The sequence below is a fragment of the Papio anubis genome, chromosome 18 (assembly GCF_008728515.1).
Source record: "Papio anubis isolate 15944 chromosome 18, Panubis1.0, whole genome shotgun sequence".
NCBI classification, from domain to species: Eukaryota; Metazoa; Chordata; class Mammalia; order Primates; family Cercopithecidae; genus Papio; species Papio anubis.
Genome location: NC_044993.1, coordinates 71405215 through 71431043, shown reverse-complemented (window position 1 = coordinate 71431043; position 25829 = coordinate 71405215). Strand labels below are relative to the sequence as shown.

The 25829-nt window shown below is 54.0% G+C and overlaps 1 protein-coding gene and 1 long non-coding RNA gene across 4 annotated transcripts; one reads left to right on the top strand and one right to left on the bottom strand.

Moving 5' to 3' along the window:
- LOC116271332 (BTB/POZ domain-containing protein KCTD5) lies at positions 1-22046 on the top strand. 2 transcript variants are annotated; one of them, XM_031658565.1, is made up of 3 exons: positions 1-303; positions 11176-11284; positions 20576-22046. In XM_031658565.1, exons 1-3 carry the CDS (start codon positions 52-54, stop codon positions 20620-20622), a joined length of 408 nt encoding a protein of 135 aa, XP_031514425.1. In that variant the 5' UTR covers positions 1-51; the 3' UTR covers positions 20623-22046. The 2 variants fall into 2 exon arrangements, with proteins under 2 accessions (XP_031514425.1, XP_031514424.1); XM_031658564.1 differs by lacking the exon at positions 20576-22046 and adding an exon at positions 14804-16662.
- Positions 2046-25712, bottom strand: LOC116271333. 2 transcript variants are annotated; one of them, XR_004179893.1, is made up of 4 exons: positions 25254-25712; positions 14795-14870; positions 12818-13015; positions 2046-2093 (listed from the first exon to the last, which is right to left on the bottom strand). It is a non-coding gene; the product is annotated as an uncharacterized LOC116271333 (long non-coding RNA). The 2 variants fall into 2 exon arrangements; XR_004179894.1 differs by lacking the exon at positions 2046-2093 and adding an exon at positions 8091-11169.
- Positions 25713-25829: the final 117 nt, after the last annotated feature.

Genomic DNA, 25829 nt, shown 5'->3' with positions numbered 1-25829 from the left:
AAAGCCGGACGCTTCCGGTGGAACGGAGCTGTGGCGGGGCTTGCTGGGATCATGGCGGAGAATCACTGCGAGCTCCTGCCGCCGGCCCGGGGCGGCCTCGGGGCGGGGCTGGGTGGCGGCCTCTGCCGTCGCTGCAGCGCAGGGCTCGGCGCCCTGGCCCAGCGCCCCGGCAGCGTGTCCAAGTGGGTCCGGCTCAACGTCGGCGGCACCTACTTCCTCACCACTCGGCAGACGCTGTGCCGGGACCCGAAATCTTTCCTGTACCGCTTGTGCCAGGCCGACCCCGACCTGGACTCGGACAAGGTGAGGGCCGCGCCGGCCAGCCCGGAAGGTCCTGGCCATCCCGGCCTGCGGCTACCGCACACGTTCTGCTTCGTGCAGAGGAGACCTCAGCGGGAGCGGGCGACTCTCCTCGGGCTTCGAGCCCCGCGATCCCTTGTCACCAGCTCGTCCCCAGCTTCCCCCGACCCCCTACTCTGGGAGGGGAGGACGAGGATGGCGCCCTGGAGTCCACTGCTTTGGAGGATCCTGAGTCGCTTCACCCTGGGGTGTCTCTTCCTCGCCCTCTTTGCTTTTCGGTGGAGGAGGCTTCCCAGACCCTGGACTTTGCCGTGATTCTACTTTCTTTTTCTCAGTAGGTTCTTTTGCCCAGGGTGTGTGAACGCCTTCTCTTCTCTGTCCTAGGATACTTGCTGGCTCTGGAAACAGAACCCTTGCGTTGCTCTGTCCTTTCACATTCTGGACGTTTGAATTAACGCTGGCGCGGGGGTTGACATGGGCGGCCCTTTTTTTCCCGGTGACTTGCATTTAGAGAGTTGGCGCTCCATCCTCTCCATCCACAGCACGTATCACCCACTCAGCACCTCTTAGAAGATGCGTCCGTAGTGTATAGTATGACTTTTGGAAGGGAATTTTGCTCATGTTAAGGGTTGCTTTAGGGTTGTCCAGGAAGAGCCAGGTAGGGAATCTTTCAGTCTGCTTTCTGATTAGCTTAGTTTTCTCACTGTCTTCGCAAAAAGACAGGAATTTCCAGGTTAGTTTGCAGCTTGTCTTTCATCAAGCGAAATGCTCATGCTGTTGGGCAGATGGCAATAGAAACCTTTTATTACCTTTATTAAGAGTTGTGAAGCCGAGGAAGAGTGTCTTGGGAGTTGTGCAGGATTGAAACTTAGAAAAAAAGCCTGTTTGAAGAAGGTGTTGCCTGTTTCTTCAAGGCAATTCAGAAGCCTTACACTAACTTTGCTGGGTCTGTCAGTTGAGCTTACATGATTGCACTTGGCTTTGTGCCGTGGCAGCCAACATTTGCCATGCATGAGCCTTCCCAGAAAGGCTCGGATCCCTTTTCAAGTTTGAGAAGCCTGACTGAGACCATGATCAGGAAAAGAGAATCTGGAGTTACTGCTAAGGCCGCCTTGTGGGTAGAAATGAGGGTTTGAGATGCCAACACTCCTGTCTCTCCCCACAACTTCCAACTGTGTCCATTGCTCATTTGACCAAGCCGTCTCCTCAGAGAATTGACTCCCAGGAAATGACAGTATAGGCTTTTGTTAGCTGTGATTTTCCTTTCATAAGGGTGGGTGTATGTTTTACTGTTTGGTTTTTCTTTTTAAATAGCAGGGCTTAGTGGTCACTCCCTTGCCTTTCTACTCAAGCATTCCTGTTTTGTATGTGAAATTAGATTTTAAATTGCTCTTGTTCATTGGATTCTTTGAGGCAATGTCTGTCTATTCAGCACTGGAGCACTTGATTCAGAGCTGATTAACTTTAGCACAGTTAAGGTGGTTCATCCCTTTATTTTACAGTTCCTTAAGATTTTGTTAAAAATTATGGGCTGGGCTCGGTGGCTCACACCTGTAATCTCAACAGTTTGGGAGGCCGAGGCAGGTGGATCTCGTTGGAAACCAGCCGGGCCAATATGGTGACACCGGGTCTCTAGTCAAAATACAAAAAATGAGCCAGGCATGGTGGCGCGTGCCTGTAGTCCCAGCTACTCCGGAGGCTGAGGCAGAAGAATCGCTTGAACCCGGGAGGCAGAGGTTGTAGTGAGTCAAGATCACACCACTGCACTCCAGCTTGGACGATAGAGCAAGACTCTGTCTCAAAAAAAAAAAAGCTTTACTGCAGGAATCAGTTCTTTAGGGGAGGGATAATATATCTATGTTATGCTTGCTCTTTTCATCATCCTCCATTTAACTGGGTTTGATTTCCAAATGGTAAAACTGAAACTCAGAACATGAAGGTAAAGTAGCAGTACAGTCTCTGTCTCATAAAATAGTTAGAGTAGGGGCCGGGCATGGTGGCTCACACCTGTAATCCCAGCGCTTTGGGAGGCCGAGGCGGGTGGATCACCAGAGATCAGGAGTTTCAGACCAGCCTGGCCAACATGGCGAAACCCTGCCTCTACTAAAAATACAAAAAAATTAGCTGGGAGTGGTGGCGGGTGCCTGTCGTCCCAGCTACTCGGAAGCTGAGGCAGGACTGTCGCTTGAACCGAGAGGTGGAGGTTGCATTGAGCTGAGGTTGCGCCACTGCACTCCAGTATGAGCGATAGGGTGAGACTGTCTCAAAAAATAATAATTAATAAACAATAATTGTAGTGAAGAAGGTTAGTTTTAGTGATAGATAATTTGCCAGAAGTGTAGTGCTAATTCATATTAGTCCCAATACTAAAGTGTTTTTCGTCAAATTAGGAAATGTGTAAAATGCTTCATCTTAGTTTTTGTCTCCTGTGGCTCTGATGAAAGAATGTCCCAGGAGATTCCTCCTAATTAAATCCTGAGTGAGGAATCTGAGGAGGAGGGGAAGGGGTGTCAGCAGTGGGAGGCCATTAATTACATGATAGAAGACAAGCAGGATGTTGCTTCACCTGTAAAGATCTCTAAGCTCTGACCTCAGAGTTGAGATTCATGAAAGAATATTCCTAGAGTTGGACTTAAGCATGAATCTGGTGGAAGAGTCCCTGCCTGGATTATTGGACTAGTGTGGAGTGAGCACCTGGGCTTGCAGAATGTGGGGGTCTGGAGAGGAGTTGGATGGCGAGATTTAAGGGGGGAGGATTCCCAAGAAACCATAGAAGCTTTGGGTGCCTGAGAGGTTGGGAGAGCACCCTGCTAAAGCATCCTATCTGGTAGGGAGGGGAGCTCTTGACAGACGGGTTGTTAGGGAGGGTGATGAAAGCCACACACATCAAGAGGCTGACCTGGTTGCCCTCTGGCCCCACATCTAAGCTTCTGGGCTGTGAGTGCCCCCCAACCAAGTCCTCAGAGCCCAGCTTGGGACCCACCACCCACCATACTCCATGCTCCCAAGCCCTTACTCTGCTGTCCCAAGGGCCCACGGCTGCCACGAAGTTCTCTTTCTAGACAGCCCAGTGTGAATTCTCACTTCCTCCTGGGACTTCCCCCAGCAGGACTGTGGCTGTGTTGTGCATTTCAGCATCTGCTCATCTGCTGCTCTGTCATGTTTCTCTTCCATGGTGTCTTTAAGGGCAGGCCAGGTGGAATGTGGCTTCCCAAAGACTCGATTCATTTGGGTTAGGTCTCTTGTACTGCACGATCCCTGGCCCGTAGGCGTTGTTGGAAACAGTCGAGTTTGTTGTTTCCAGCTAAACCAGCCCCTGCCTTAGTGTGGAGATACTTTAGGAGTTAAAAGGAAACAGGAAACACTACTGCGTTAGGGTTGGAAACCACTCAGAAAGAGGAGGATTTGGGGAGGCTTCGGTTCCTGCAGCTGAGGCGGCCCTGGAGAAAACTGCACGTGAACGTTTGCCCTTTGAACCGGGCCCATGTCCCGGCTTGAGGGTTGCAGATGTGGTGGCATCAGATGGGTCTTTGAGGGGTGGGGCAGTCAGGGTGCCTCTAACAGTGTACTTGGTGTTGGCAAGACCTCGGGGGTGGAAAGTTATGAAAGGAATTGTTCAGATAGGGCTCAGTGATGGGCTGTGGGCTGGAGTACTGTCTTTGAAGCCGCTTGGCAAGAGAAGTGGGGATCACGTCGAGTGGGGATGGCAGATGATGTTCTGTGTAGCCAGCACTGGTGAGAGCTGCGGCGGCCTCAGTGTGAGACCGTGAGTGGGTGTGTGCGACGGTGATGGACTTGGTTTCACACTTCAGTTGAGGATGTGGCTCTGAGCATGTTCTTTGCTCTGACCACAAGTCATCTTCTATTCTGGACGTGAGCGATGGTCCCCGCGGTGCTGGGGGCTCCCGGCTCCTTCCCCACTGCAACAGGTGCTGGTCCTCAGCAAACCTGTGCTCACCTCTTTATCAGGTGCCTCATCTGAAGCCCTTTAGACCTTAGGCCACAAGTCAGTGCCATAAATTCCTGAGAAAAGGACTCACCTCTGGTGATGAAATGGAACATTTCTGTTGGGTTCAGTCCTAGCTAGGAAGAATGAAAGAAAACACTTTTGAGCCTTTCTGAGAAGAGCTTGTTTCGGGGCACCTGACACGGGCCCGCGGTCTTCGGCCTTCTCGCCTGCAGACCTCTGCGGGTGGCTGGAAGGGAATGCTGTCGCTGCCTGGGCAGTTCCTTTCTGGCCCTGTAGGTTCAGCCTTCAGTGGCTGTCGTCCAGCAGGGCAGTGACTAGTCTTGGTATAGCGGGAGTCAGAAAACTGGCCCACCCGCCTGTTTTTGCAAGTAAAGTTTTACAGGAATGCAGAGATGCCCGTTTGCTTACGGATTGTGTGTGGCCGTTTTTGCTTTGAAAGGTCAAGATAGAGTGAGGTCTAAAGCCTCGCCAGGGCTGGTCCCCGGTCAGAGAAGAGAGCAGTGGCTGTGATGGGGCACCTGCTGCCTGGTCTCTCCCCGGCCCTGTTGTTAGCCACCAGGCATCCCAGGGACTCCTTTTCAGGCTCTCGTAGGCACTTTGGTTCTTTTAGCAGATCCCCCCTCCACACCCCAGGTCAGCAGTCCCCAGACATGGTCTTTAAAGCCTGGGGAAGAACCTGCCTGCGTGGCACCATGGGAGGGGTCCTCGTAGCGGAGGGGCCAGCAAGCCATCTCTCTCCCAGGATGTGCTTGTTCTCCGTGGGCGTCAACTGGGCAGCTCTCCCTGGACTGCAGAGCACCTAGAACATTCTGGCCTGGGGTTGGTGTGACGGATCATCTTCCTTGGAGTTGGGGAGCCTGGGTTGGACTCTGCCCACCCCGGGCCTGCCTCGTGACTTGGGGTGATTTCGTGTCCCTGTGAGCTGTAGTTTCTTCCTCTGTAAAGTAAGGGTGACATGCTCTCCTGAAGATGACAAATGTGGTGCCCCCGCCCCGTACCTGGTGCCAGGCCAGTGCAGTCAGGAGAGGCTGTGCCTGGCAATCTTCATCTCATGCTTATACTTGGTTTTTATTTTTAAATATTTATTTATGTATTTATTTGAGATGGAGTCTCGCTCTGTTCCCCAGGCTGGGGTGATTTCGGCTCACAGCAACCTCTGCCTCCCAGGTTCAAGCAGTTCTCCTGCCCCAGCCTCCCAAGTAGCTGGGATTATAGGCACGAGCCACCAGCCACCATGTCTGGCTGATTTTTGTATATTCAGTAGAGACGGGGTTTTGCCATGTTGGCCGGGCTGATCTCAAACTCCTGACCTCAGGTCATCTGCCCACTTTGGCCTCCCAAAGTGCTGGAATTACGAGTGTACTCTGCTTTTAGAAAGGGTATGCCAAGAACGCTTTTTCCTTCCTGCAGCTGCACTTAATTTCTTTTTCTTTCTTTTTTTTTTTTCGAGACGGAGTCTCGCTCTGTCGCCCAGTGTGAAGTGCAGTGGTGCGATCTCGGCTCACTGCAAGCTCCGCCTCCCGGGTTCACGCCATTCTCCTGTCTCAGCCTCCTGAGTAGCTGGGACTACAGGCACCCGCCACCACGCCTGGCTAATTTTTTTGTATTTTTAGTAGAGACGGGGTTTCACCGTGTTAGCCAGGATGGTCTTGATTTCCTGACCTCATGATCCGCCTGCCTCAGCCTCCCAAAGTGCTGGGATTACAGGCGTGAGCCACCACACTCAGCCAGCTGCACTTAATTTCTGTTAATGTTCACTTCTGGCCACACTCAGCCCTGTCAGCCTCGGGTGATACACCAGAGACTCCTGAAGGCCGTGTGTATGGCCAGGAATGCCTCTCCCCAGCAGTCTCCCTGCTGCCACCCAGAGCTCTGGCTGACCCTAGCAGGACAGGCCCCCACAGGGTGTGTCTCCACCTCTGGGTGCTGGTGCTGTGGGAAGGGCAGGGCTTCCTGGGCAGCCCCCGAGTTTTCTTGCAAGAAACCTGAGACCCCTGCTCCTGAGAGGGCTCCAGTTCCTGCCAAGCAGAGCAGGACCCTGCAGCGACCTCAGCTTGGCAAGACCCCCCGTGGTGCACCTGAAGCATGTTTCTTCCCAGAGAAACCTCGTGTGAAGGGCCAGGTCATGAGTCCACACACGTCTGCTTCTCACTAAGCTTTGAGTCATGCGTGGGGCACGCACCTCCCAAATTCCAGTTTCTGTGCTGGGTGAGGCCCAGAAGCAATGGAAGGGAGGGGTAGTGGGGAGGCAGCAGGCCTGGCGACCAGGGCGCAGGGCCCCCCCCCCCGCTCTCCGAATCTGGGTGCCTTGGACAAGCCTCCTTGCTCTCTGGCCTCAGTTTCCCCATTAGTAATTGGTGACATCAAAGGCCTCTCGTGGGCCAAAGACACCACACATCTGCATAAAACAAAACAGAAGAGAGAGTAGAGGTGAAGCTTTTGTGTGCGAGATTGGATAATTTCAGAGTAAAAACTAAGTATTTCTAATTAGGTTGATTGCAGATGTTGGTGCACAGAAAATTCTATGCCTTCGCGTCTAGATTTCTGTGGGGCAATTTGGCAGAGTTGGCTCAGGGCACCTCCCCCTCTTGATTTCGTCTCCTCTGGTGGCACGTGTCTCCGAGCGCTGGGAGTGACTGAGAGCCGCAGGGCTGACAGAGCCTCTGTGCAGAGCTGCGGGAGCAGTGGGCAGCAGCAGGGTTATGTTCCATTCAGCATCTAGCGTGAGAGTTTGCCAGTCTCCACCCTCTTCCCCCTCAGGGCTTTTTTTTTTTTTTTTTTTTTTTTTTTGAGACGGAGCCTCGCTGTATCGCCCAGGCTGGAGTACAATGCACAGTCTCGGCTCACTGCAGGGGGGCTCTCGGGTTCAAGCGATTCTCCTGCCTCAGCCTCCTTAGTAACTGGGATTACAGGCACCCTCCACCATGCCCAGCTAATTTTTGTATTTGTAGTAGCTGGTCAGGCTGGTCTTGAACTCCTGACCTTAAATGATCTGCCTTCCTTGGCCTCCCAAAGTGCTGAGATTAGAGGCATGAGCCACCGTACCCAGCCCTTCACTGCCATTTTCAAGGCTGCTGGTTGTATTAGGGACCTGTCCTTTGGGGGCTGGTGTACCCCCACATTGCCCCTGGTGCTTTGCTTGCTGGGCGATAGCATGGATGGTGGAGAGCTGCAGCCAGAGTCTGGTGAGATGAGCAGAGTGGCCAGGCTCGTTACCAGCCTTCTCTGAGCACTTCTCTCCTGAACAGACATCCGTCTGTGGTCGTCCTATGGACTTCGGGAGTGGGCAAGCATTCAGCTTTGTCTGCAGGATCTTCCTCCATCTCCTGAGACTGTGTGCCCCAGGCTCGGCACTGCCTCCAGTGTGCTCCTCTCCAGGAGCCCACCTTGGCTCCTGCTCTCGCTATGGCCAGGATCCCCCTTCTCCTCTGTAGTTTGGAAACCGCCCTGCCCTGCCTACGGCCCGTGGCTCTGGCTGAAGGCTATGACCCCTGGACATGGGTGGGTCAACCCAGCCAGCTTGGGCCCAGCCACAAGTGGGTCAGATGCCAGTTCAGCGAGGAGCGGGGAAGATGACTTGCTAAGAAAACAGTCTTAATTATGGTTTTTGTTTTGAGATAGTTTTGTTCTTGGGGCCCAAGCTGGAGTACAATGGCACAACCTTGGCTCACAGCAACCTCTGCTACCCAAGTTGAAGCGAGTCTCCTCCCTCAGCCTCCTGAGTAGCTGGGATTATAGGAACGAGCCACCACACACAGCTCATTTTTGTGTTTTTAGTAGAGACGGTTTCAGCATGTTGGCCAGGCTCGTCTCAAACTTCTGACCTCATGATCCACCCACCTTGGCCTCCCAAAGTACTGGGATTACAGATGTGAGCCACCAAGCCCAGCCAATTAGGGCTCTTTTACCAAAAAAACCCACCACGAATCTTCCTGAGAATCGCGCGCAACCACAGGTTGCGTAAGTCATGGGACGCATGGGAAAGCCAGGAAGAAGGGCACCCCCACGCCCAGCCTGCAGCATCTCGCTAGCTTCCTGGCTGCCTCTCCTCACCCATCTAAGAAGCCAGGGCATCGTTCCTTCTTTGGGCAGGTGCCGCTGATGGCCCAGGTGCTGTTCTAAATATCCTTGAGGTGACCTTGCTGCCTTTGTCTCTGTGAGCCTAGGAGTATATCCTGAATATTTTGTTTTTATATTTCCCATGTTCCGTATTTTTGTTTCTGCATCAGGGTGGAAGCTACTGAGCCGCATCCCCGACACCAGCAGTGAGCTGCCCAGGTCCTTGTGCCTGAGCTGGGCACTGTCTGGGCCTGGGCCGGTGCCATGAGTAGACTCCACATGCACTAGGCCGATCTGGAGCACATGGCTCACCCGAGCTCAGAGCACCAAGACCCTGCATGTGTATGGATGCGAGTCAGGCCTCAGGGAGACCTGAACCCTGGTGGGATTTGGGAGTCTTGGTTTAAGACCCCAGCACTTCCTATAGATGTGGAAATCTCCCACTGAAAGCCTCAAAAGAGTGCACCAAGGCCACTGCCAGTTTGCCCAGAGTGCCCTGCTGAGTCGTCAGGCCTGTTCCTCTGTCCTGCTGTGCAGTTTTAATTGATGGCCGTCCCCGCTCCCCCCCCTCCTTCCAGCCTTCGTCCTTCCAGTTGCAGGGCTGGGGCAGCCTTCTGGGTCTGGGGGCGCCCAGCAGGCTTCCTTCTCCTCTTGCAATGGCCCAGGGGCCGAGAAGTGCATGGTGGGTTGTCCTGGCCTAGAGGTCACGGCTCAGTGCCCAGGTCCTGCCACAGGCTGGGTGCCCTGGTGCTCATGGCGGCCCTGAGCTACATGAGCTGGTCTCCTCCACATTTTGCTCATGAAGAAACTTAGGCCTGGGGTGGCCAGGCCTGGAGGCCTCCATGGCTGAGAGGGGGGCTTTCTGGGGTTGTCCTGGGCAGAGGCGAGCCTCTGCACCACTATCTGATCTTTCCTGACCTCCCACCAGTGGTCTGTCGAGGGAGCACTGAGCCATGAATGATTCCTGAGCTGAGTGGTGTGCGGACGTCACGCGGCCACCATTCTCTCTGTATGGGGGTGGGGCGGGGAGGAACCCTAGACTCGGGTGGCAGCACTGGCCACCTTGCCAGACTTGGACCCCTTTGTGGGAAATGGGGGCCATTTTTTACCAGTTGGGCAGGACCACCCAGCGTCCTCTTCTCGGGAGCTGGCCCTTACTTAAGAGCTGTGGAGTCTGGAGGGTTGGGGAAAGGCAGGGGCAAGCCCAGGAGGCAGGGCCTGTGGGGTGGGCAGCTCTGGCTGGAGTGTTCTTGGGGAGGGTGGAGGAGGATGGGGTCAGGTCTGTGTGGAGTTGAGGTCAACTTGAGGAGTAGGGGGGCCACTGAGGCTCTGGGTCCAGCACCCCCATGCCCGGAGCCCTAGTTGATTTTATCTCAGCCGCGAAACTCAGTTTTGTTCCTCTGATCTAAGAGCAGGTTTTTACAGGTTTGCAGTAGTGGACTTTGGGGAAAATCTCTTGAAACCACTAGGTCTTAGCACCCAAATGGCAGAATTTGTCCATGGATGAAAATAGGGTCCTAGCGCGGCCCTGTGCTTTGTGGCGGAGACACCTTCGGCCTCCCCGTATCGCCGAACTTGGCATTCCCGTGGCCAGCACCTGCCCAAGGCCCCACAGGAGCCTCTCTGGGGGAGGAGGCTGCTCCTGCCCTGACTGGGGTGTGGGGTTGCTTCTCGCAGGTGCTTGGCCCTGGGCCTTGCCTGGGAGACTGACCGGTGTTTCTGAATGGAGGTCTCAGCTCGCCGCTCTCCAGGGCGCCCGCAGGCACCAGCCCCTGTGGGAGTGGCTCGCAGGTGGGAGCAGGACTGGGGGAGGCAGGAGCTGCCCCAGCAGAGCCACACCTAAGGTCTGAGTCCGTGTGGAAGATGGGCCATGCTGGCTTCGCAGTCCCCCCGTCAGATGTATAGCCGACAAGCAGGCCTGGGTCTGGATAAGGTGACAGAAACTGCCTCTTCTGTCTCCCCCACAGGGGCTGCCTGGGGCGCTTGGGCACCCGTCTTGTACTCACACAGCTGGGCCACTGGGCCTCTTGTGCTTGGTGGAAGGGGCTGCCAGGTGTGATGTGTGGGGCACCCCGGGCCTCAGAGGGCGTCTACCCACATTGAGGTGACCGTGATAGCAGCAGGGGCAGTGCCTTTCAGGGGCCCCCCACACAGGTGCATGAGGACACCTTCCGAGGGGTCTGTTTGTAAACATCTCGGCCTCCGTGAGCACTTAGCTGGGGCAAGGGCTCTGTGTGGTGAGTGAGGATCTCAGAGAAAGCCCCGGATGCTGTTGAGTGCAGGTCACTGTGAGCTTCTCTCGCTGCTGGCTCGGGGCCTGTTGGCAGCTGCCCCTGCTGCAAGGTGCCCTCTCCACCCCTAGCAGAGAGCCCCTGACCCCCAGTCCTGGATGTCGGCCGGGGAGGACCTGGGCACAAGGAGGGCAAGCCCAGGCTAGTGGCCATCAGGGGTGTCCTTCAGAGGCTGAGCCCTAGGCCCCTGCCCTGCCCACGAGGGCATCCCAGGGAGAGGTTCTGGGTGAGGTTTTCCTAGAGGTCTTGCAGTTGTGAGGACAGAGGTCCAGGGCACAGTGGCCTCACCTTGGAGTACACAGAGCCAGGCTGTCTCCATACGGAGAGACTTAAACTCACTTAGACCTGGGATGGTGGCCGGTCAGGGTTAGGCTGTAGGCGGCAGGACGTGGCCACACCGTCAGGGGTTTCCCGAGATGCCGCAGGCTCAGGTCTGTTGGGGAGAGGCCTGGGTCACCTGGTGCCTCTGAAGCCTCCTGATGTGACCGGGCCTTGGTGGACCTGCAGGAACTGTCGGCTTCTCACGGACGACTCACCGTGCTCTGCTCTCTTTAGGACGAAACAGGTGCCTATTTAATCGACAGAGACCCCACCTATTTTGGGCCCGTGCTGAACTACCTGAGACATGGCAAACTGGTGATTAACAAAGACCTCGCGGAGGAAGGTAAGCCGACTTTTGAGCATAGGTGCCTTAGCTTTGGGGGCAAGGGCCTGACAAAGGTGCCACGGGCTCCACTTAAGACGCAGATGCCTGCAGCCTGGGCCCCCAGGGAGGAGCAGGCCCTGTACTCTGAAGCTGGGGCCTACGTTCTGGTGCTGAGGCCACGGGCAGCGGCGCAGCTGCCGGACAGGGAGGTCTGGGGACCCTGTGGCTGTGGGGTCCTCCCCGGCTGCAGCTCCTTGGAGGGCTCCCTCTGTGCAGGCTCCAGCTGGCGACACAAGGGGGCGAGGGGCTCCTCCCTGCTGTGACTGAGGTGGTCTGAGCAGGTGTGTGAGGCACATGCCCGGTGATGCCCACGGTGTGGCTCAGGGCCCTGGTTCCCTGGCCTGCTCTCCCTCAGGGACAGCCCAAGGGTGGTATCTCTGTGCCATCACCTGGACTGTGCCTGCTGCTGCCAGCTGCCGTGTTCCATTCTGAGTGGTGGTGGTGCAGGGATGGCACCCACACGCGTGGGCCCAGGCTGGCCTGCCTGTGTGCTGTAGTGCTGGCTTGGCTCAGAACAGCCCGAGGCCTTGCCATGAAGACTGAGGGTTTCTGGGCACCTGCGTGCAGGCGTGGCCCTGCTCCCCGGCGTCCGTGTCTGTGCATCGGTCTGTACTGGGCAGCGTCTCACTCCGTTTTTGCTCTGGGTCTCTGGGCCTCGGCATCTGCCTGCCTCCTCCGAGTTCACGTGGGGCGCGGGGTGACGGGAGCTGTGGCCCAGCCCTGCCCCCGCTCTGAGACTGTGACCCACGCTGCCCACTCCTGTCTCTTTGGCAGGCAATGTCTTTCATATGCGCTCTCTCTGGTCGCCTGGGCAGCCCCTTGTGTTCTGCCATGGAGCCATTTGAGTCCAGGCTTCACTTTATCTCAGTCTGCCCCTAGTGGGATTGGCTCAGAAACAGGCGCTAGACACAAACCACCTGGGCTCGCTGGCCCGCCTCTAACCCGCCTCCGACGCGGCCACTCGCCCTCGGTGCTGGACAAGGGGGCTGTGCGGGACCCGTGCAGGGCTGGGAAGCCTGTGACTCTGAGGCTCTCATCTCTATCCTGCGTGGCCCTGTGCTATGTAGATGGTGGGGTGTTGTCCCGAGCTGCCATGTCCCATGTGTGGGTTCCTCTGGAGACCACCCATGAGGAAGCCCTGAGGCTGGACCCGTGGAATCTGCTCTTAAGGCTCTTAAGGGAGGTGCGCAGTCCCTAAATGCGGCACATTACGGATGGCAGTCTTTAGGAAGAGCTGGAAGTGACCCTCTTAGCCAGCCACAGTCTTCCCTTTGAATGGGGTAAACTGAGGTGCCAGGTGACTGAGACATATGCACAAGGCTGCAGGCCTGAGCGCCACACAGCACCCCACCCAGTGGCGTGGCCGTGAGCAGGTTCCCAGCAGGAAGAGTTTGCCTCCAGGCTTGGAGGGAAAATACCAGCTCCAAACCCTAACATGCCAGAGCCTCGGCACAGACGTGCGCTGAGCTGCATGTAACCAGCACTCCGTACCTGGTGAGTCGCTGGAAGTCACTCGAGGTTGCCTGGGGTGACGTGTGCAGGTGTTTAGTCCACACATCGGCCCCCTCGCCACGGCCCCTCTGCCCGTAATTCCAGGTGCCCAGCTGGGCTGATGTGTCCTCAGGAAGCCTGTTAGGATGGGGCTTGAGCAGCTCCTGCTGGGCCATGCCATGGGTCCTCATGTAAAATCTACAAACAAAGAAACGCTAGCTCTTAGGTGGTGACCACACGCACTTTGAAAGCCGGGTACGTCGCGCCCCCACCTGTGGGAGGGACTGTCCTCTGCATCGCAGGATGCTGAGCAGCTCATCCTCCCCTCCCCCGCTGGGTGCCAGCCCTACCCCTGCCCCAGCTGTGACAACTAAAACTGTCCAGACAGGGCCAAGTGTTCCCAGGGGAGCAGAATCACTCCAGTTGGGAAGCTCTGACCTAAAGCAGTCTCTGGCCACGCTAAGAACTCAGTATCCGGCCGGCCGCCATGTCTCACGCCTGTAATCCCAGCACTTTGGGAAGCCGAGATGGGAGGATCACCTGAGCCCAGGAGTTCAAGACGAGACTGGGCAACACAGCAAGAACCCATCTCTATTTTAAAGAATAACTGAATAATAATAAAAAGAGAACTCAGTATCTGCTGGTTGAAAAAAGTTAAAAGAACAAAACCGAAAAAGCCTGGAGGCGGCCAGGACGCTGAGTGAGTGCTCAGAACCCTTCCACCCACCCACCACGTTTGTGCCATGGCCCCACCTCCCACAGTTTTTCCTGAGGCTGTCAAGCTCAGACATCCAGAACTGCCGTCCCCAGAATCATTCATTCTCTCAGAGTGGCTCACTTCACTCCAGGAAGGTGGCCCCTTGTAACCTGGCGGAGCAGGAGAGCGGCAGCGTGGGACTCCTGTGGTCCTGTCAACTCACGAGGGCACCAGCAGCCGAAGCTGACTCCAGCCCTCAGCAGCACTTGACTGGCCCGAGGCAGGAGGAACCCCGGCCCCACCCTGATTCCACACAACTGCTCCCTAGACTTGAAACTCCAGACTCTGATGCTGCCTCTCAGCCTGCCATCTACCTCCCAGCCACCCTAGACAGCACCTCAGACTTCTCACCAACCCTTGTCGTCAGCTCCCTGGACATCCGCCCCCCACACTGCCGGTGGCTCCCTGGCTGGCGCTTCTCCTCCCGTGACCCGCACCGGCCCTGCAGTCTCTCTCAAAGACCCTCATGCCTGCTGGACGCCGCCACCCTCCCACACCGGCACCCTCCAGGGCCTCCCTGCGCTCTGCGGGACCCTGTCCCACTGCAGCTGGTGTGTGGCCGAGCAACCCTAAGGCCAGGCTCCCTGCCCTCCACCCCGACAGGGGGCAGCACCAAGGAAGCCTGGGCTCCGTGCACATGAGAGCCATGCCTTCCTCACTGAATAGTTTTTCCTAAAGGAATAATTAGGCTGGGCATGGTGGCTCACGCCTGTAATTCCAGCACTTTGGAAGGCCGAGGCGGGCAGATCATAAGGTCAAGAGACTGAGACCATCCTGGCCCACATGGTGAAACCGCATCTCTACCAAAACTACAAAAATTAGCTGGACGTGATGGCGGGCGCCTGTAGCTACTCGGGAGGCTGAGGCAGGAGAATCGCTTGAACCCGGGAGGCGGAGGTTGCAGCGAGCCGAGATGATGCCACTGCACTCCAGCCTGGAGACAGAGCGAGACTCCGTCTCAAAAAACAAAAAACAAAAACAAACAAACACAAAAACGATTAAATCTGCAACCAGAAAGCATCAGCAAACCCAGGAAGCGTAGAATACAACATTAACGTATCACGTGTGTACACGCCACGAAAAATACGCTTTGAAATGCGAAATGCTGATTTCTTTCAAAGTATGCTTAGCTACTTAAAGGCCACCAAATTCACTCTCTCGAATATTAATTTCTATGTTAAAGAAAAGGGAAGTATGGCTTAGATGAAAGTGGTTTTTACCTCTTACAGGCGGACTTCTCTGTGAGCAGCTCTGGAGAAACGTACTGCGCTGTTCCCACGAATGAGTTGGCCCTGGCTGCAGAGGAGAGAGAAGGTCACGCTCGGACTCACGATCTGTGACAATCCAGGGCTGCGAGGTGGGTGTCGCACGTGACGGACCATGCACCCCCAGGAGCCAGACTTGTCCAGGCCACACCGGGGCTGGCTCACGGCTCACCTGCTCAAAGACGCCTGCCTGACATCTGGACACTGGCACCCTCCACCCTGGCGCTCCCACCCGACACGCGCCTGGAGAGCGAGCTGCACACAAGCGTCCAGTGCATTCTGCCGGTGGCACCCGCTCAACGGAGGGCATGAGGACACGGTCCTGGCTGGCTCACTGCAGGACCTGGGGTATCCAAACGTGCCCAGGTACACAAACAGTTGCAGGCCAGAAACAACCTCCTTTCCATCACAAACAGCTTGGGACCTGAGGCGCTACAAAGGGAACAAGACTCAGGCCTCCAGCCCAAGGGCCTTCCTCTACAGAGGAGCTGTGACAGAGCAGAGCCACAGCACGAGCTGGCCCGGGGCCACCACGCAGCTGCTGTCCACACCGGCCCTGCCTGGGCCGGTTCTGAGTTGTCCCTTCCACCTGCCCTCCTCCGGCCAGGCTGAGAGAACCTCACAGCCTCTGCCGCGGGGACCCGTTCCCTTCAGTGAATGATTTTTTTGCGGACTTCATGACTGCCCAGGTGCGGGGGCTCACGCCTGCAGTCCCACTGCTTTGGGAGGCCAAGGCAGGAGGACTGCTCTAGGCCAGGAGCTTGAGACCAGCCTGAACAACATAGTGAGACTCCGTGTCTAGAAAGAATTTCAGGAATTAGCCAGGCATGGTGGTGCACCTCTAGTCTCAGCTACTTGGGAGGCTGAGAAAGGAGGATCGCTTGAGCCCAGGAAGCTGAGGGTGCGGTCAGCCACAATTGCGCCACTGTACTCTAGCCTAGGCAATAGAGCCAGACCCTGTCTCAAAAAACAAACAAAAAACAAAGACTTCATGGCTGCATGTGCATCCTGCCAGGACCCTCAGTGATCCTGCCAAGAACACCAAGGACATCCGCAAACACGCCCCCGCCCCCGCTGGCCTAGAGGAAAGCAAACCAAACCAAGAGCCAAAAACAAACGAAGCCATTCAGCCCTGCAATGAATCAAAGAAATGCAAATTAGAACATGACAGCCTATCACATTGGCAAAGGGGAAAAAGAATAAAAATACATAGCGCTGGCAGGGATCTGAGGGGACAGACGCCGCGCTACGGGTGGGGCTGTAAAATGGCATCGCTTCTGGGGGCAATTTTCCAATGAGCGTCAGAAGTCACAAAGATGTTTGCCTCCCTGACCCTGCAGTTCCCTCTCCATGCCGGATCTGTCCTTCAGGGTCCGGTGTGGCACAGTGACGAGCGCTGCGTCTGCCGGCAGGACGGGACGCCACTCGCTCCATCTACCTATTCAGTGTTTCTGTTCTTTACTATCATCGAGCGTTGCTTTTGTGACTTGTATTTTTTTAAATGCCATCATTAAAAAGTCTAAAAATGTGTCTTTCTCCTACGGACAGATGTATATAATGCATAATTAAATGATTGAGGTTGTCGTGCAGCACACAGAGCCATATGTGTTTTTAAACAGCAACGCTGTGCACAGAGCAAGTCTGTGCACCAACACCCGCCCCATCTCTCAGACGAGTGCTACATAGCGAGCTGCCACGCTGGTAGGGCCCTCGTTGCTGCTACCGCTGCTGCTGTTCTCAGCTTCCTGCAGCCGGACTCTGGGCTCGGATCTCCCGGAATCCTCCCTGCCCTCTCCACCCTCAGGAGCTCCACCCTCAGCTCCTCCTCGCTCCCCAAGGGTCTTCCCACCCTCTCTTCTTTCCCTAGGGCTTGCCCACCCTCACCCTGCCACACCTTCCTAAAGGTGGGACTCCGAGCCTCTGGGCATACGCAAAGTCACCACCTGGGAAAAGGACATCTGTTCTTAGTTAATCTAGAGACAAACAGTGCCGCTAGAGTGTGGAGAAGATGGCTACCCTTGGAATAATGTTCCAAATCCATAAAATACACAGGACTATAGGAGAAAGCAATTATAATTCAATACACGTATCAAATTATTGCAGTGATGGATCTGTGATGTAGTAATATGTGACCGGCATGACACAGCAGCGGGTCACGCCGCAGTAACCCGGCAGCGGTGCTCGGCACAAGTGGCATGGCGTCACTGCCGTGATGTGACCCCTGCAGCATGACATGAGAATACCTGTGACTTCTGATCACAGACATTTGTTGCTGTGTTCATAATGGAAGGAAATGGTACGCTTTGCTGAAAGGTTCGTGAAAATTAGGAATTTCCTCCTATCCAGCCTCACGGATCCCCTGACTTCTATCTGTGACGTCCGAGCTGAGAGCCCCAGATAGAGCGTAAGGAAACCTCAGAGACCACCTAGTTACTTCTCCCGGGAGGCTCAGAGACTGGTCAAAGCTCACGCCTCTCCAGCTGCTGGAAACTCAGGCCCAGAGACCTGCACTGGCCGCTGCTGCCCCCGCATGCCACGGGACTACCGACAGTGAGGTCTCGGCTGGGTTGTCGTCTCCACCCTCATCAAAGAAACTCCATGGACCACCCATAGTCCCCCAGATCTGCCAGTCATACTTGGAGGGGGCACTGGGGAGGGAAGCCCTGAAGAAGGGATCCTGAGCTCACGAGACACCCACACTCTCTTCAAAGCCAAGGGTGCCGGCTACCATCTTGTCCACAAACCCACAAAGAAGCACAGAAGAACGCTCCACAAAATGTGACTACCCTTTGGACGAAACACCAGCAAACCAAATGCGGCAACATCTGAAAAGGACTAGGCACCATGACCAAGAGGATGTATGACACAGTGCAAGACTGGTTCAAAATACAAAAAGCAATGCGTTGCATCTCATTAGAATAAAGCACTAAGGAAAACACAGGACCACCTCGATAGACATAGAAAATGCAGTTAACAAAAATTCCCCACCTCTATAGGACAAAAATACGGAATAGCCGAGGCACAGAAGGGAGGGCCCAGAGTCTGACAGAGGGCACGCATGGCCTAAGGCCAACATCGTGCTCGACGGTCAAACACTGCACGCTCTCCCTACGACCAGGGCGCCCTGTTCACCACGTCCAGTCAACACCGTACTAGAGGTCTCAGCCAGGGCAGTTAGGGAAGAAGATAAAAGGCAGCCAGGTTGAAAGGGAAGAAGTAAAACTAGCTCGAACCACAGAGGACAGGATCCTGTGTGCACAAAGTCCTGGGGACTCCACTGAGAAGCTATGACAACTAACGAGAGCTCAGCAGGGTGCAGGGCAGGAAAAAGCAACTGCATTTCCACACAATTTCCAGGAGCAATCCAAAAATAAAATTCACAATCCCAGCACTCTGGGAGGCCGAGGCAGGCGGATCACCTGCAGTCAGGAGTTCAAGACCATCTTATCCATAAGCGTGGTGAAACCCCGTTTCTACTAAAAATACAAAAACGTAGCTGGTCATGGTGGTGTGCGCCTGTAATCCCAGCTACTCGGGAGGCTGAGGCAGGAGAATCGCTTGAATCTGGGAGGCAGACGTTGTGGTGAGCTGAGATCGTGCCACCGCACTCCAGCCTGGGCGACAAGAGCGAAACTCTGTCTCAAAAAAAAGAAAGAAAGAAAAGAAAAGAAAAAAAGAAGGCCAGGCGCGGTGGCTCACACCTGTAATCCCAGCACTTTGGGAGGCCGAGGAGGGCGGATCACAAGGTCAGGAGATTGAGATCATCCTGGCTAACGTGGTGAAACCCCATCTCTACTAAAAATACAAAAAAATTAGCCGGGTGTCGTAGCGGGCACCTGTAGTCCCAGCTACTCAGGAGGCTGAGGCAGGAGAATGGCATGAACCTGGGAGGCGGAGCTCGCAGTGAGGCGAGATTGCATCACTGCATTCCAGCCTGGGCAAGAGAGCGAGACTCCATCTCAAAAAAAAAAAAAAAAAAAGGAAAAAAAGGAAAGAAAATTCACAACTCTATTTTTTTTTTTTCCTGAGACAAAATCTCACTCTGTTGCCCAGGCTGGAGTGCAGTGGTCGGATCTCAGCTCACTGCAAGCTCCGCCTCCCGGGTTCACGCCATTCTCCTGCCTCAGCCTCCCAAGTAGCTGGGATTATAGGAGTCCGCTACCACACCTGGCTTTTTTTTTTTTTTTTTTTTTTTTTTGAGATAGAGTTTCGCTCTTGTTGCCCAGGCTGGAGTGCAATAGTGTGGATCTCAGCTCACTGCAACCTCCGCCTCCCAGGTTCAAGTGATTCTCCTGCCTCAGCTTCCTGAGTAGCTGGGATTATGCATGCACCACCACACCTAGCTAATTTTGTATTTTTAGTAGAGACGGGGTTTCACCACGTTGGTCAGGTGGGTCTCGAACTCCTGATCTCAGGTGATCCGCTTGCCTCGGCCTTCCAAAGTGCTGGGATTACAGGCGTGAGCCACCGCGCCCAGCCATGAATTTTGTATTTTTAGTAGAGACAGGGTTTCATCATGTTGGCCAGGCTGGTCTCAAATTCCTGACCTCAGGTGATCCACTCGCCTCAGCTTCCCAAAGTGCTGGGATTACAGGTGTGAGTCATCGCGCCCAGCCCTGGAGTGAGCTTTTGTGTATGGTGTGAGGAAGGGTAGTAACTTTTTAATGAACTAATCGTCATTGGAAGATAATGGTGAATCAATTTGTGGTTTTCAAAACTGGCATGAAAGGGGGAAAGAAGCATTTATCCTACTTTTCCTTTACAAATGATACCACGAGTTAACCCAAAAGTTGCTGGGGAGAAGTTTCTCTTTAATGAATTCCATCTCATGAATATATTAGGCTATAACCTTTCTGCACTCTCTGCACTGAATTAATGAATTTAGGCCAACGATGGCCACAAATGCTGCTGCTGTCACAGAGAGATGCCTAATAAACAACACCCAACACCAGTCTCTGAACAGGGAGGGGAGAATCAACTCTGAATGTGATATAGTGGCCAGGAGAGAGGACCATGTTCAACAACGCCACACAGATGCAAATGAACTGGAAATATAACTGCACACTTTGAGATATTAAGCAATGACTGTTAATTTTTATGTATAAAACAGTATGGTACTGCGGTTATGCTTTTAAAAAGACTTGTATTTCAGCGATACATACTGGAATTTTTTTTATTTTATTTTTTTGAGATGGAGTCTCACTCTGTCGCCCAGGCTGGAGTGCAGTGGCCGGATCTCAGCTCACTGCAAGCTCCGCCTCCCGGGTTTACGCCATTCTCCTGCCTCAGCCTCCCGAGTGGCTGGGACTACAGGCTCCGGCCACCTCGCCCGGCTAGTTTTTTGTATTTTTTAGTAGAGATGGGATTTCACCGTGTTAGCCAGGATGGTCTCGATCTCCTGATCTCGTGATCTACCCGTCTCGGCCTCCCAAAGTGCTGGGATTACAGGCTTGAGCCACCGCGCCCGGCCTACATACTGGAATTTTTACAGGGAAAACCAATTGAGCATGCTGGGCATCAGGTCACTAGTACTGAGTGAATTTTTCACAACAAGCAGTAATTCTGTTTTAAAAAAATAAACACATTTCCCAGCCCCATGCATCACAGCCAATCCTAAATGAATGCCAATCTGGAAAAGACCAAAATAAACCATCTGAAGATGGGAAGAGCTGCTCTTGGTGATGGGAGAATGGGGACACTCTCTTTCATTGTGCAAATTCCACTTTCCGTCTACAGGAAAATCCATTTTGAAGGCAGCTCCTCTCTGTGCCGGGGACGGGTGATCCAGCCTAAGCTAGGATGGCGGCAAGCTCAAGGCCGCTGTGGCCCTCAGGAGAGCGTCTAGAGTCCACAGCACAGTGGGAAGCACAATGGCAGCTAGTCTGAGGGTCTGGACGATGGCCGTGCACAGATGGGGACAGAGGAGTGACTGAAGCCTACAGTATCCACCCTCTCCAGCCAGCCCCGCCCACACCTGCTGGCCTTCCTCTCCTTCCTGTTTGGTGAGTGGCGCCTCTACACCTGGCTGCATACCAGAAAGGCCTGCACAGGTCAGAACACAGGTGTCCAAACCCCACTCCAAGTCTGAAGCTCTGAGGACACCCCGAGCTCCTCAAGGTCCTTGCAAAGAGAGCAGAGGCCAGAGACACCCCAGGTGGGAAGCTTCCTCTGAGTGAGCCGCCCTCACCAGGATGCATTCACAGGCTCCTGTACAAGGAGAGGAGGCAGAAATCCTCTCTGCCAGGAGGTCCTCCTCAATCTCCCAAGCCCACACTACTGCCCTGCTCCATCTCCCACCACCTCCCCCTGCAGATATGGGGCCACCCCACCCCACAGGGACGATGAGAAAACCTGCCTCCCTCTAGGAGGAGGGCGTGGCACAGCTGCTGCACAGGTAAGGAACCTGGGTATGCCTTGCTCCCATCAACACTTTTATTCTGGATTTGAAGATGTTTTGGGGAAGCCATCCCTGCACAAAAGAAGCCAACGCAGGAAGCAATTCCAAGATACTGAACTACCTCAAACAGAAAATAAGTTACCAAAATTAATCCTCCACATAAATTATAGTTTTTTCCTTTTCCTCAAAGAACAGGAAAAGAACTACCACATCTTCTATACACACAAACAACTGGCCCTGGTTTACAATGATGTAAAGATTTTTAGCCTCCTGCTACCAAAAAGCAAAGGTTTACTTCACGATTTCTTCTCTTTTTCCAGAGACAGGCTCTTGTTCTGTTGCCCAGGCTGCAGTGCAGTGGCAGGATCATGGCTCACTACAGCCTCAATATCCCAGGCTCAGGTGATCCTCCCACGTCAGCCTCCTGAGTAGCTGGGACTACAGGCACGCACTACCACGCCCAGTTAATTTTTGTTTTTTATCTTATGTAGAGACACATAAGATCGCTACATAATTTTGCTGTGTTCCCCAAGCTGGTCTCAAACTCCTGGGCGCAAATGATCGACCTGCCTCGGCCTCCCCAAGTGTTGGGATTACAGGCGTGAGCCACTGGGCCCAGGCTATTTCACTATTTCATCAGCGCACTTAAATGCCTATTTTTTTAAGTGGCGACAGGGCATCAAGACTATCCCTGTGCCAAATGCCAGATTCGAAAGAATATCTACCCACATAACAAACCTGCACATGGATCCTCTGAATCTAAAATAAACGTTGAAATTATGAATAAATAAAGCCTTGGAATAAGGGAGGAGGGAAAAAAGAAAGAAAATCCACATGAAGGGAAAACTGCCCAGAGCAGAGCCCAGGGAGATGGTTCCTGAGGCTGACTGCGGGCACAGCCCAGAGAGTGGTTCCCGGGGCTGACTGTGGGCAGAGCCAGCCTGCAGCTCTCCTGCCCCCACGGAATGTTGTGGGCTCATCTCTGGGCAGGAAGTCAGCACAAGGACAGCAAGACACTGACAGATCCTAAGAAAGCTTGCGAGACAGAAGTTCCTGTTTGGTCCAACTTTGTCACAGACAACACTGAGGGATATGAGGTTACACTGTGTACACAGAAATAGGATTACCAGTCAGTAAAACGGTTACTATTTAACAGGAATGAGTCAAACAGATCAAGGTTTCAGAGCTTGTCTGAAACGCCAGGAAGACTTCCCTGGCTTTGTGCAGCTTTGGGCGGGAGGTGCGCATTCCTGCATGCCACTGGACGGGGAGGGGAACAGGTGGGCTACAAAAGGCAGCGGAGGGCGGCAGAACTAAGCCACCTTAGAAAACAAGAGGCTCTGGCCGGGCGTGGTGGCTCAAGCCTGTAATCCCAGCACTTTGGGAGGCCGAGACGGGCGGATCACGAGGTCAGGAGATCGAGACCATCCTGGCTGACACGGTGAAACCCCGTCTCTACTAAAAAATACAAAAAATTAGCCGGGCGAGGTGGCGGGCGCCTGTAGTCCCAGCTACTCGGGAGGCTGAGGCAGGAGAATGGCGTGAACCCGGGAGACGGAGCTTGCAGTGAGCTGAGATCCGGCCACTGCACTCCAGCCTGGGCGGCAGAGCCAGACTCTGTCTCAAAAAAAAAAAAAAAAAAAGAAAACAAGAGGCTCTGGCTTGATGGCTGGTTTCCATCTTAACCCCAAAAGGGTGATGTTTTTTATTTACGTATTTATTTATTTATGAGACGGAGTCTCACTCTGTTGCCCAGGCTGGAGTGCAGTGGTGCGATCGTGCCTCACCGCAACCTCTGCCTCCCGGGTTCAAGCGAGTATCCTGCCTCAGCCTCCTGAGTAGCTAAGACTACAGGCACGCAACACCACGTCCGGCTAATTTTTTATATTTTTAGTAGAGACGGGGTTTCACCGTGTTAGCCAGGATGGTCACGATCTCCTGACCTCGTGATCCACCCGCTGTGGACTCCCAAAGTGCTGGGATTACAGGCTTTTTTTATTTTTTATTTATTACTACTATTTTTTAACACAGTTGATCACCCTGTTACCCAGGCTGGAGTGCAGTGGGATCATCCTAGTTCACTACACCATCAATCTCCCATTTCAGCTTCTCGAGTAGCTGGGACTACAGGTGTGTGCCATCACACCAGGATGATTTTTGTTTTTTTTGTAGATATGGAGTCTCACCATGTTGCCCAGTGGCTGGTCTCAAATTCCTGGCCTCCAACGATCCCCCTGCCTCAGCCTCCCAGAGACCTAGGATTACAGGTGTGAGTCCCCATGCACAGCCAGGGTGATGTTTGAGGGTTCTCAGAGAAGTTCCCAAATCCAAGACAGCGTCTTAGGGCCTCCATGACTGTGCAGAGATGAAAGCACCAACTGACAGAATCTTAACCAGAGCCCTGAGTGTGAAAACACAGGGCTGGAAACACCCAGAAGGGAAAGACACGGCCCAGTGGAGGAAACGAGCAACTACCTCAAGGTGCCAAGAGAGGCCCCACAGGCACCAGCTGGGTACCTCCCAGCACACAGAGTACAGGGCCAATTCCTAAGAAACAAACGCCGAGCTGAGTCCGGAGTGCCTGCCTCGCTAAAGGGCCTGCTCTCCACCCAGCTGTGCTCTCCTCCAGCTACTGGGGGCCAGCTCGCCGTCTGTGGAGATGAGGCCAGAACCACCACCGCTCCGTGATCACGGTTCCCCTTTTCCACACGAGAGCAGCTACAACACGGTCACTTCTATCTGAATCTTTCTTCCACCAACAAACCTGCACTCACGTCCCTCCAAACCGGTCTCCAGCACCTTTGACCCCCACAGAGCTCTCTAGGGAGGCCTTTCTCTGACGGGCACCCCAAGCCCAGGCAGAGGCTCATGCACCACTTGGAGGCCCTTGGACCCAGCCTCTTGACCCAGACAGACCCCAGCAATCACCCGAGGTTCATCTTCAAGGTCACTTACAATGCACACAACAGCCTTCAGCTTCCCCAAACCTCACCCCAAGGCTTTATCTTCTCTCTACCCAGCACTCCGGAGCAGCCTTCAGAATTTCAACTGTCAGGCCGGGCGCGGTGGCTCAAGCCTGTAATCCCAGCACTTTGGGAGGCCGAGACGGGCGGATCACGAGGTCAGGACATCGAGATCATCCTGCTAACACGGTGAAACTCCCGCCTCTACTAAAATACAAAAATCCAGCCGGCTGACGTGCGACTTTTCCAGTCCCAGCTACTTGGGAGGCTGAGGCAGGAGAATGGCAAAACCGGGAGGCGGAGCTGTGGTGAGCTGAGATCCCGCCACTGCACTCCAGCCTGGGCTAAGGAGGTTTCGCAGACTCCATCTCAAAAAAAAAAAAAAAAAAAAAAAAAAAAAAAGAATTTCAACTGTCTTTTCTTACACCTCCATTTATATATGACTTCTTACCCAATAAGCAATCTGGCATCAGACTTCCAGCTGGTTTGACAACCCAGCCGCCCCTCTGGCCCAGTGGATCTTCAGCAACATCTCCGATGGAGCTGCCACAACAGGGTCCAAGGCTAGAAACTACCCTTGGGAACAGGACCAGGGCTTCGTGATGACAAACATGCACGTGGCCAGCAGGAGGCGATGGACAGGTAAACGGGAGTTTAGGCACTGAGTACTACAGGGATGTATGCTTCCCCAGATCCTACTCATGAGCAGCCAGGAGGAGCCAGGAGCTGACTGATTACACCAGTCCTGGGCACACACAGGTGACTGGCACGGGTCGTGGCTCCCTCGTGAGTCGGTTCAGGCGACAGTGAGGATGAACCAGGAGCAGACGCTGAGGGAGAACGTGCACCTCCCTCTACACCAGCACACACTGCCTGGGGCCCCCGCAGGAAGACCTGCTGGCAAGGCAGGGCCTTGTCCAGAGAAAGTTCAAGAGCCCGCCGAGGATGCCGCAGTATCTCTACCCTGTCAAGTAATGTGAAGATGACAATGCAACACACCTCAGAAGTCGCCTTCATCTTGCCACCATGTGGCTCTAAAACAAAACTCACACACCTTGTTTGCTCTCTGGGGATAAGACCTTTGCTGTTCCAAAATCTGTGATCTGGATGTGCATATCTTCATTTAACAAAATGTTTTCCGGTTTAAGGTCCCTGTAAAAGTAGATTTTCACATTTGAGAAGAAATACGTCAAACAGCAACATTATTACGTACTCTAAATTTTGCTGAAAACAAAATGAACGAATGAATGCTTATGATCCTTACAGGCTGACAACCAGGGGATACAGGCCGAAAGCTCACAAGCAACAAGTTTTGACTGTACACAGTAGGGATTTACCGCCTCACATCTCCATGCCATTCTAATTAGCTTTTTAATGAAGTATAATCTATCATTTTTAACACTCAAGATGACAGCTGTGCACACTTCTGAGATGACTTTATCAGAAAGTCATGGAAAACCAGACCAGAAAGAAGTACACACAGAAGGTACCACAGAAAAGATAAAAACGAGATCAGTCATATGAAAAGAATCATTAGCTCTCGGGCTGAAAGACATCAAATCATTTGGTCTGCATTTGCAGGACGGCTTCTCCATGTCAGGGCTCCATGGACGCGGGTTTGCCTTGGCGC

Coding starts and splice junctions, on each gene's coding strand:
- LOC116271332 (XM_031658564.1), top strand. CDS start 52: ATGGCGGAGAATCACTGCGAGCTCCTGCCGCCGGCCCGGGGCGGCCTC. Junction 304..11,175: donor CCGACCTGGACTCGGACAAG/GTGAGGGCCGCG, acceptor TGCTCTCTTTAG/GACGAAACAGGTGCCTATTT. Junction 11,285..14,803: donor CAAAGACCTCGCGGAGGAAG/GTAAGCCGACTT, acceptor TACCTCTTACAG/GCGGACTTCTCTGTGAGCAG.